The 12,290-nt window shown below is 36.5% G+C and overlaps 1 protein-coding gene across 1 annotated transcript in view; it reads right to left on the reverse strand.

Annotated features, from left to right (window-relative positions):
• CREB3L1 (cAMP responsive element binding protein 3 like 1) overlaps positions 1-11,271 on the reverse strand; it is a 45,642-nt gene extending 34,371 nt beyond the window's left edge. Inside the window, exons 1-2 of the mRNA XM_015819287.1 lie at positions 10,925-11,271; positions 3,812-3,972 (exon numbers count right to left, since the gene is read on the reverse strand). Of these exons, the coding sequence (XP_015674773.1) occupies positions 3,812-3,972; positions 10,925-11,117 (354 nt within the window). The 5' untranslated portion in view covers positions 11,118-11,271. The remainder of the gene's footprint in view (positions 1-3,811; positions 3,973-10,924) is intronic.
• Positions 11,272-12,290: the final 1,019 nt, after the last annotated feature.

The following is a 12,290-nucleotide window of genomic DNA, read 5'->3' on the forward strand; positions in this document are numbered from 1 at the left end:
TTACAGACTCCCAATCTACACTCATAATGGCAGCAGAGTCATTACAAACATTACTGTTTTGCTCTCCCTTCTCTTAATCACTTTAAGAAGTAATCAATTACAGCTGAAGAAAGATTTCCTTTCACAACAAAGATAAGATTCTTTGCTGATGAGTTAATTTTCTTTTGAGGCTACAAATATACAAGAGAAACTTTGGTTTATTGATCTTATTTAAGTTTTATTGGCAAAAAAAATCAATTAAAAGAGAATCTACAAAAGGCGATGGTCTTTATTTTTTATTCTGCTATTTTTATTTTTATTATTTTTACTTTTAATGAAAGTGCTTTGTACAATTCATTACTAAGTTGGTTAAAGTGAGTAGTCCAGCATGGAATGTTTGTTAATTATCTCTAAAGTTCTCCATAAACAAAAGACTGAGTAAAGACTCAGACGTGACTCAGATTGTGATGTTTAGTTACCATAGAAAGTGCTGTTGTTATATTTTACCAAAGACTTTCTCAGATCATAATTCTGTGAATTTGGTTTATAAAAGAATATCTAGTCCTTTCAGATGGAAATTAAATGAAGTGTTGCTACAGAAAGAAGTTGGCAACAGTTATCTATGTTAACAATAAGAGAAATTGAAATAAAATTGAATTATGCAGAGCAAATAAAATTTGAATTTGCGAATAAACCAATGAGATGGTTATGTTACAAACTGTGAAGAGAAAGAAAAAAAGAAAATGTTAATGAAATTACAAGAGCAAGACACTATACTAATGCACAAGGTTTTAACGCAAAAAAACCCCATTTTTTCGATATTATTTTAATCTGCATAAAGGGCATGATATTGTCTTGAAGAAAATAGATGAATGTCTTAGAGAACAAAATCTACCAGGGATTAGAAATGAACAAATGCAAATGATGAATGGACCTATAATGATAACAAAAGCTTCAGAAGCAATGAAAAAGAGTAAGCCAGGAAAGATGCCTGAACCAGATGAACATACTAGAGTTCGCATTATAAGTGGTTTGAAGATGAACTTTTACCACCTTTGCAAAATATAATGAATTATATTCTACAGGGAGGAGGGATACCAGAGACTTGGCAAGAGGCCAACGTAACATTAATACTTAAAGAAGAATAAAATTTGACCTGAGTAAGAAATTACAGACCAATATCATTACTGAATAATGGTTATTAGTTGTTCACAATGATTTCAACTGAAATATTTTTTCATAAGGTTCTGAAAGATATAAATTTTGGGAGGAATTTTATAAAATGGGTGAAATCTATTTATGCTTCATAGATATAGCACAAAAATTATTAATGAGGATTTAACTAAAACACGTGAGTTTGCTGTTTAGTTTGGATGATAGATTGGGTTTTGTTAAGAAATAAAAGATTACTCAATTTAGAAAATAGAAGATCATAATTTGAGATTTGGGTGGCATGGATGTTTATGGGATGATAAATTTAAGGTGAATATAGACTAAAAATTGTTATGTTAAACAGAGTACGGAATAAATATAAATGGAAGTTTTACCTGAAAATACCTTTATGACTTTCAGCACAAGAAGCATTTTATAGATGAGAAATATGCAAACATAAATGGCTAGCCTACTGAGATGTTGAATTTTTTTCAACAGGACTGTAAAATGAAACCAACAGATCTGATAATAGAGGGATAACCTTGTCAATGGTTTTCTTATGTGCAATTGACAGAAAGGTTTCAAGTAGATAAAAACATAAACATGTTATTGCTAAAAAGTATAAATAGTTGTTGAAATATAGTATTACACAGAAGACGAACAAGTGAAGGAATGTATAATGATAAAATAAGCTAAAACTTTTTGCTATAGATTACAAATGGACCAATGAAAAAGTATGTGATTGAAAGGACTGAAATTTACATTATGTTCTAGACTTAAAGAGAATTTTTATAAAATGATGTATCATTGGTATTTGTCACCAGAGAAGCTGTCTAGAATATATACATGTATTTTGAATCTTTGTTGGAAATGTGAACAATATGAAGGGACATTTTATCATGTTTGGTGGACATGTAAAAAAGCCTAAATATTTTGTATACAAATACATACATTAATTCAGAAGGTTTTAAAAGTTAAATTACAAATAAAAAACCAAATACTTTTCTGTGGATATTAATGGACAAGCAACTAGAAAAAAAGTCATGGAACTTTGTTTTTGTATGTGACAACTGCAGCAAAATTATTATATGCTCAAAAGCAGAAAGGCTGACAACAGAGGAATGTTGATGAAGCTGATAGAACTTGCAGAGATTAACCACTTTGATCAGAGGAAAAAAATGACATTTATGTTCAGCTAGAAATGATTTGTAGACTTTTTCATGAAATAGAAAAATGCACTTATGATTTGTGGTTTTGATGATTAGGAAAAAAAATGAATAATAAAAAAGTGTTTTTTTGTAATCACTGATTAAGAGATAATTTTGTAATTGTACTTATAGTTGCTGAAAAGGAAATGGGAAGTTTCTTCCTATTTTTTCATTACAATTCATTCCATACTTTTGCTTTTCTTTTTTTTTTCTTTTTCTTAATGCTTCCATTGTTTGTGTTGTAAAACTTGAATAAAAAAAATATAAAAAAGAAAAGCATCTTTGAAATGTCACCAGCAGAAAGATTTGTATTTTTACAAAATAATAAAAATAAAGAGAAATAGTTCAATAGAAAAATACCTCTTCTTTGCAAAATCACTAGCAAATGATGAAAAGGTTGGTTCAGTCATCCAGATGTATTGAACAATAACTCTTAATGTTCCCATGCTGCCTGGTGGTGATGGGAATTGATCAAATATATAATTGCATCAGATTGGCCTAGAACAGTGGTGGCGAATCTATGGCACTGGTGCCAGAGGTGGCACTCGGAGCCCTCTCTGTGGGCACACATGCCGTTGCCCCAGCCTTGCCTCCGTCCGTGACCCCCTCACCAGCAGCCCCCCTGGAGGAGAGTCGCCCCCAAGCATGGCCCATGCGGAACAGCGCAGCCAAGGACATGGCAGCCAGGCAGCATAGACAAGACTCTGCCCTCATGCCCCATCGTGCACAGTTGATGCTGCAGGGCGCGGGGAGAGGGCGTGGCTGCCATGGCGCTACTGGGCTGCCTGGGCAATCTGCGGTGGGCCCTGGAGGCAATGAGTGGCCCTGCGGGGCAGGGGATGGAGCAGGACAGGGCCAGTTTTTGGGCACTCGATCTCTAAAAGGTTCACCATCACTGGCCTAGAACATTAGAACTTGCCTCTCTTCTGAGAAATTGGCCATCTTGTAATTATTAAAATTATTCTATTTTAGAAGAGAGATAATTTGAATTCTATCTCAGATGTTGGCTTCATCCAGAAGGTTTGCATTATTTGTAGACAAAACGGTTCTAGGCTAGAAACAAATGGGCTAGTTAACCTCTAGAACTTCTGCAGGAGATTCACTTTATAGTTTTTATTTTGGGTGTATTTTTCCACTTACGCTGATCATAACAATCCTGCCCACTGTTTGGACTAGCATCCCTAATAAAGGTAAGTATAGTTCCCATAAAATCTGCCATTTCTGAATCAGGATCAAAAGTCCTCTGTCCAATTATCCTTCAACTGCCCACTTTTCTCTCTGCTACGTCACTTTTTAAAAGGTGGTTATTTCAAATCAGCAGTGATTAAAATAAAGACTACCTAGGCACTTTTTTCTTAATTTTATTTTCCACCTTGTAGTAGCCTTTCTATTTAGAATGAAAGATGAAGAAATCATGAAAAATGCCACATTCTCAGGTCCAAATCATTCCAGATATTCTTGGTGCAACTCACCTCTTTGGGGGCTGGCAACCTTTGCAATGGGCTAAGATTCATCATGGGAGCTGCATGCGTTGGCAGCTGAGTTTCAGGTATTTCTGGCACCATGTTCTGCTCCTGCTTCACCATGATGGAACATAGCTTGTGCTGGAGTGTCCACATACCATTTTCCAGTTCTGAGAAAAGAAGCACATGACAGTCAGGTCGTATTACCGTTGTCTATGAGAAACATTGTACCATATAATGAGGTGTGTTCTGTTCCACGACAGAAGTAAACCTGAAGGAACAAGGATTTTGCAGCTAAGAAGCACCACAATCAGCTTTTCTTTGTTTCAGAACAGAAAATATAGTCCATTAAACTCTAATACAGGGATATGCTACAATTTCCAGGCCGAAGGCTACACTAAAGCCTTGCCCAGCACAGCACAGCCATTTTAGGCATTATGCCTCAGTTTAAACAATTTTAGAGGTTTTTTTAAAAAAGAAATGGAAAAATTCTGCAAGATCACCAAATCTTACCAGACTTCACCAGCCTCACCTGAAATGTCACAAGACCTCAAAGATTAAATCCAACCACATTTTGACAATATTTAAACTTTTTAAAAAAGACTGATATCTCATAAGATGATTGATCTCTCCTATATGAATCTATTCTGTCAGGGTAGTCTGTCCTATACTGTTTATGAAAAAAGTATGTTAGTAGATTGATACAAGAAGTTTCTTTAAAACAAGGATGGACAATGTTTTCTGGGTTAGATCCACTAGGTCTAACTTTTTTTTTTTTGCATGATTCTAGCAAGCCAGGGTGGGGTATTAAGGGTGGAAATAACAGCATTTGACTTCCAAGAAGCATTTTGCTCCCAACACATCCTTATTGTCCTATTTTAAACTCAAAAACAGTTTCACAGAAATGTGTTTATTTTGCTTCCAAATTTCAGCAGTTAAAAGTTCAGCACTTCGGGAGTTTAAGGGCAGGAATGTGAACATTTCATTCTTCAGACGACTTTTAATCCTGTTTTCAATATTATTTTCATTATTTAAGTTGAATGTGCACTGCTCCAATTCAATCATTTTTGCCATCATCTTAGGTAGCATGATCTCAGGGTATTCTAGGATTACAAATGGAATATGGGTTTAAGGGGTTCCCCACTGTACTAAGAGAGAAAAAGTGTAATGTTGCTATCAATATGGAAATACTTTCCTCAAAAGAGTAGAAATCCATACAGCAACTCTTATACAAATAAGGAAGTTCTTCATTAGGATATACAGTATATACTGTTCTGGAAAGTATACTTTAAGAAAACTAAGATTCAGAGGAAAGCATAAAGATAATTCAGTATTACATAGGACAAGAGCAATACAGGAAAAGGTAAAATAATTGAGGTTAATTTGGAGAAAAAATGAATGATAATAATAGCCTTCTTGAAATGCATGCCTGGGTGTCACATACAGTCGTGTGAAAAAGTAAGTACAGTACATCCTCTTTGAACAATGTTGCAAAGAAGAGAGGGCCAAAATTCCTTCACAACGATGTGAGAGACTGATAAAGTCATACAGAAAATGACTTTAAATTATTAAGTTATTGCTGCTAAAAATGGTTCTATAAGCTGTTGAATCGTAGGGTGTACTTACTTTTTCACACACGACTTCTTCATTTTGACTTTCTTTTTGTAAAATGAACGGTGACATGGTGTAATATGTCATGAGGTGTTATTCATCTGAAATTGTATTTACCTACTTTAAGAACTGCTGAGGACCAGATGATTTTTACTATGTCCTGATGTGTAAAACCATATAACTCAAAGAGAGTGTACTTTATTTTCACATGACTGTAGAAGACTATATAGTTCTACCAAGCAGGTTAGATCTTAAAGTTTATAGGAAGCTGGATTTGGACTGAACGTAAGGAGCAAATGCATGATGAGAAGAGCAATGGAAACAAACCGTTATGGTTAGAATGTATTTTAGAAACTATATTCACCTATTTTGATTTTTATCCAAGAATCAGAGAATGCAAGATATATCAGGCAGAAGAAAATCTTCAACGGGGTTAAGTTGTAGGTATAAAGTCTGGAATGTTATGGCAAGCCAATACTTTGAGAAAGCCTTTTTAATAGATATGTGATCCTTATATAAGCTCAGAAAGGATTTCCCAAAAATAATTATAGCTCCAAAGGGTGAAAAAATGGCTGTCTGATCCTATGTTAGGGTTGTCTAGAATTCTGGCTTGAGCAATTTCTTTTACACACAGAGAGAGAGAGGGGGGGGAGGGAGGGAGGGAGGGGGAGAGAGAGAGAGAGAGAGAGAGAGAGAGAGAGAGATTTAAATTAAAAACATTTTGTGCCCAAAGAAGTTCAAAACAGATTGTTTCTACCATTCTGTTTTGAGCTTAAAACAGTCCCATTTCCAACTCAAAACGTCTATTTCAAATTTGAACCAGGACTCTTTCAAAGTCCCAAATATTTCCAGGATGGTCAGAATAACCCTTTCCTAAGTTGAGAGACGTATTCTGCATTTGAAGCAGAATATATTGAGCTCAATTTTTTTTAAACTTCAAAACAATTTGGTTATTCCTATTACATAGTTAAATATTTTGGGGATGGGAATGAGAGTTGTGAGTGTGCATGCAGCAAATGGTATTATTATAACTATTAGAGAGCCGTTAATTCTCTCTGCAGAGCTGCATAAGGTCACTGAAGAGAGAAGAACTGTCAGAGAAAGCTGCCTTTTATCATCTCTTCTTCCATGCTGCTTCTTCCCAGATTTCTCAATCTCCATTCTTCTGTGCTGTTGCTCAGAGCCATGATGTTCTTATCATGCTCTAAAAGAATTGCATTCCACTATGAAGTAGCTGGCATGATGCTTCTAAAAGATGCAAGGCTCCTTCCATCTCCAGTTTTACTGGTAATTCCACTTCCCTAGTTAACTCTTTGGCTTAGAAAAGGAAGGATTTGGGAGGGTTTTGTACTAAGCCCACGACCCTTTATATTATAAGCATTTATATTAACATCTAGAACAGAAGTCCCCAACCTTTTCGGCTCCAGGGACTGGTTACGTGGAGAGAGGTTTTTCCACGGACTGGAGGGGGTGTGGTTTTGTGTGCTGTCTGCATCCTGTGGATGGGGCTTTTCTTGTTTGTGCGGATTGGTAGCTGTCATGCCACGGGCCGGTACTGGTCCACGGACTCGGGATTGGGGATCCCCGAACTAGAAGACTTTATAACAGAACAAACATCTAGAAGACTTTATAACAGAACTCATAATTAGCACCTGGATATATAAATAGTATGCTGCATCATTTTCATTGCAAATAACCATATTTACAGAATGTTAGATGTGAAGGAAAACCGAGAGCAAGAACAAGAGGGAAGAGGAAGGGAAGGAGGAATAGAATGGAATATCCAGAAACAAGCAGCACGTGACATTCTATGAACACTAGTGCTCCAGTGCTCCTTTTCCAGCAATGTTACTAAAATATATCTCTTCTAGATATTGAGGGGGTTTGGGAGAGTAACTGTCCTCCCTCATCTATAGCCTGAGGTGAGATAGTTCGGTAACAGTTCTACAAGGAGGCAGGATATTTCTTTGGAGCAGGACCAAGCAAGAATGACCTATGAAAAAATTATAGTGCTTTTTGCCCCTTCTCTTCTTGATGTCTGGCAACGTTCAGCCAGGATAATCTCTGACCACTGTGGGGAAACATTCCCTGCTTTTATGGTTTTTTAGCTTTTTTTTTTTTTTTTTTAAAGAAAGGTCTTTTTTCTCTTGTATATACTGAATCTGTGCCATTTCCTTTTCGGGCTGACAGTTGTCCTTCAACCACTCGGACACCCACAGGGTCCCACAAATAACAGGATCCTCTGCTAGGATTGCTCTAAAAATATCCTGTCGTCATGAATCATCCTAAAATGAATTGTTTTAAAAATAGGTTTTGAAATGACTGTGCCTCTCCATCTCCTGCAGAGAAATCTGCTGGTAAAACAGAAGCCCACTTAGGCCTCTACATGTGCCAATAAGGATTAACTGTAAGCAGTAGCTTTCATTCGGTCTACACCCAAGACAGAAGGATCAGGGAAGGTGCTGATTTCTTTGTATCCACACCCAACCACCTCAGGGTCCCTCTCAGAGGCCGCCCAGAGCTTGGCGGTGGGGAAAAAGAGGGTAAATTGACATAGTTTATTTAACCTCCTTTTCAGTGTGAGTATTACAGAACTTTTCAGGGCAAAACCCAGCCATTTAAGCTTTAGTATATGGAGCCCAGCTTTATTTAATGGAGCAGGCCTGATGTTGAGGCTTAGATCAGTGGGCTGGGAAGTACTCAACATTCAGGGAGGCAGACTGACCTGAAGGACACAGCTCAGGAATCAAATAAGTTCCACCAGTTTACCTACTCCTCTGTGCCACAAGGTCAGACAGAGAAATGACTTTTTTCTAAAGTCAGTTCAGTTTACGAAACGAGTATTTTAGTGCCACATGGAAAGCATAAGGATTTCTGTAGGTTCTTCTTGTGAGCTGAGGAGAAAAGGGAAGGAAAGAAAATCTCTCCCTTTTTATCACACATGAAATTGTCTTCAGTGCTTATGCTCTAGTAAATTGAGTTAAACTGGCCAACCAATTTTCAGCCTATGAGTAAGACTAATTGTAGACAAGCACATCAGAATATACCTATAGCCAAAGTAGAAAGGGTCAATGCATTCCAAGCCTGCAATCCTTAAACCTGAACCTGCATGGACACACTTATGGTCCAAATTTCCTCTGCTCACAAATTAGAGGAGATACATGGAAGGAACAGAGGACAGAATTGGAGAGAGGAACTACAAGACCAGGAGACCTCCTCAAGGAATATATTCATGTTAGAAGTTATCCATCCCTGATTTAAAGGGAAGAGAAGAAGAAATTAAGAGGGTTTTTTTGCCAGAAAGAATAATAAATTAACAGATTCATAGGAATAATATTAATAATACTAATAATACTAATCTACTACTACTACTACTACTACTACTACTACTAATAATAATAATAATAATAATAATAATAATAATAATAATAATAATACAGCAAAACAGAAGAGAAAGAACTGGAGAAAATCAGAAATACAAAGACCTGCAAATAGAAGTAGAATGATTGTAGTAAAAGAAAGCAAAGTTAATAACAATAGTAATAGGCTCCTTGGGTGCAATCCAAAATATCTGGAGCACCACTTGAACACCATCAGCATTCAAAATCACCACTAGCCAATTGCAAAAGACAGTTTAGTTGGAAAAGCTTACATCCTGCAACAATACTTTTAATACCATCAAACAGTATCTGCCTATCCCAGGTCCTTGGAAAGGACTCAATAGGTGAGTAAAAATGCAAATCCAGTCTAAACATCTGGCTGAATGTGCATTGAACAATAATAATAACCTCCATAGGTAAATTGCTCCATTCATATATAAATATTACTATCATAAAGTAATTTCTTGTATTTAAGCAAAATTTAGCTATTATTTTTTTCCCTAGTTTCTGTCTACAATGAAGAACAACTCCTGACTTTGGCACCCTTTTGTGAATATGGAGCACTTCTGCCACTGCAGGAACCTGCAGCTATGATTATAGCTATCAATAAAAATGCCTGATTGCAGCTTTGCTATTAGCTGTAATTTTACCACCAGAGCTTACAGGACGCTTTTAAATGCAGAAGGAATGGTGGCTTTGCTGCAGGATTTTTTTCTGTCATGGCAAATATTGCCACTTACATATTCATTTAGCAAAAGACCAAATGAATCTACACAGTATCAAATACTGAAAATGTGAATTTAGGAAGAGAATACTAGCAATTTCTCTTTTGGATTTTTGCTGGTCTAGGACAGGGGTAGGCAACCTTGGCCCTTTTTCATGACTCGTGGACTTCAACTCCCAGAATTCCTGAGCCAGCCAAGCTGGCTCAGGAATTCTGGGAGTTGAAGTCCACGAGTCATAAAAGAGCCAAGGTTGCCTACCCCTGGTCTAGGACTTGTGACAGCTCACCAGGCTCATGGTGTTTGTATGGGGGCAATCGTAGATCAGTTTCAAACTCTTCAGAGATTGAGGAATGGAAACAGTGGATAGAAGGAACCAGAAACAAATCAGAATTAGTTCCTCAAGGGAACTAATTTATTTAGCATTATTCAGTTAAAAGAAAAACCTCTTTGGCAAAGAACACTGCTTTAATATGTCTACAATAATGTTGTGTGAATAATGAGAGGTAGTGAGAGGTCAGTTTCTTGGACAATATCCAGGACTTAAATAGTCAGTTTTTATATTAAATGACTGTAAGACAGTAAGCATTCTCATCTCTTAAAACAGTGGGTTATTGGCTCTTTGCTGTGACTCATGAGGCCAAAACCCATGTTTTGTCTGTTTTTGAAGACCCTGATGAGAAATTAAAGGTCAACGCTAGTATTTTTTTTATATCAGAGCCCTGCTTATTTATTTTTTTAAAAAAAAAATCTCTATTTCAATTTCCTCCATTATTGCTGTTTTCAACAAAAGAGATTATAAAAAAGGGAAGTTTAGTTTCTAATTTCAGCTTGTTGATATGTGTATCACAGTCCTGTGCATATTTATTCAAAGGTATGTCCTACTGTATTCAATTGGACTCACTTCCTAATTACCATGTTTAAACAGTGTAGTATTCCATTATTCCCCTCTCCCCCTTTCTTGAACTATCCCTTAGTTGGCTTAAGCACAACCACTCATCTTCCCCAGATAGCTTGTGGGGCTTCCTGATAATACATTCCAAAGAGAGAGAATGTTAGCAGGCAGATAAAACCTATATATATTTCCGGTCTGGCTTGACTCTTTTTCTATTTCCAATAGCTAACCGAATAATGTCAGCTGTCTTATCATTAGATGATTCAAATCAGTTAAAAATGGATTAGATTAATTGCCTGGAACCAATTTTAACTCTGGACTGCTTTTAATGACACAGGAAGCAGGGGCAGTTTGCTAACAGCAGATGATGTCTGCTTTCAAGAAGTGCTTTGGAAGAAACACATATTGGACCTGCCTGTGTCAATATCATCCTTTCTCTATCACATCAGCAGAGGATTTGATGCAGTTTGGGCATATGCTTCTGCATCAAAGCCTTCAGGGTTCTTCTACTCACCACTGGCATTTTCTTCTGTCTTGACAGGCATAAGAGGGCTCTGTGGAGCAGAGTCTCCACTCAGGGAGTAGCTGTGCTCTGCCTGGATGCCAGGAGTGGGAGGATCCAGATCCATGTCCAGCAAAGGGTTCTTTTCCACCAGCATGGGGTCATCAAAGAAGCTGTTGAACAGTTCATTGGAAAAGTCCTCCATGTTCTCAGAGAAGTGGTCAAAGCTCTCGGAGAAATGCTGAGAAAGGAAAGATAAGTGTGAACCACATCATCTCCATGAGAGACTAGAGGGCCTTCTACTGAAATGTATCCCAAGCAGACACACTGTGAGCCAAATCATTTGGATGAGAAACAACTATATTCATCTTTTATTGTTTCTGTTTTCACAGCTTCAGAAGAAACTAACCAGCCAAAATCCACAATGAAGTACATGCCTGCCCATTTTCTTCACCTTCATTTAATACATTTTTATTCTCTCTGTATTCTATCTGTTCCTACAACAAGCTCATGTTTTATTGAAATGCATTAATTGGAACATCAGAAATACAGGTTTGAAGTATATTACTTTCTTTTTACTTTGAAGCCTTTTAAACATATTTCCTTATAACTCTCATCATCTTCATTGGTGTGTACACTGTGTTGGTGTTCATTTTTCAAACTATCAAAGCATCTTTATTAGGTTTCTGTGTAGTGACAATGATCAAAGGCGCACATACCTAGATTATTTTTTATAAAATGCAGTTGGGGTATCATTTTGATGTTCTCATAAATAACTGTGAAATTAAATTGTTATATAAACCATTTCGTAGTTTGAGGATGGAACATTATTCATCATGAAAGGAGACGTTAATGATTACTATGAAACTTACCGCTTCACTGCCTTTTTTTCTATACAGCATATCCATTTGTGGAAAGTTTTGTCATACAATACTTTGGAAAAACCTTGGCAGAAACTCATGCAGCATGATACTGATATTTATTCAAAATACTGTTCAGTATTAATACAGTACAAAGGTTTGTTTTATAATGTGATCCAATTCTATGTACCCTCAGTGCACAGAATGGTAACTTGAGAAGCAGACTGAGCATTAAAGAATCTTGAGCATCTTATTATATATGTTTACAATGAAAGCACATGTCACAAGTCACAGTAAAGTAGTGATACTTATAGAAGACATAAGAAGTCATACCTCTGCTTCAAATCATACTTTTAAAAAAGTGCATCCATTTCATACACATCGTTATAGCTATGTCGGACTGCAACTGCTGTGTCAGCAGTACAATTCTATTGAAATTCAATGAATCCAGATTTATTTTCCCTTCATTCATACTGTTTCCTTTTTAAACACACACACACACACACACAAGAAAAAAA

The sequence above is a fragment of the Protobothrops mucrosquamatus genome, unplaced genomic scaffold (assembly GCF_001527695.2).
Source record: "Protobothrops mucrosquamatus isolate PMUCROS unplaced genomic scaffold, P.Mucros_1.0 scaffold886, whole genome shotgun sequence".
Taxonomy (NCBI): Eukaryota; Metazoa; Chordata; class Lepidosauria; order Squamata; family Viperidae; genus Protobothrops; species Protobothrops mucrosquamatus.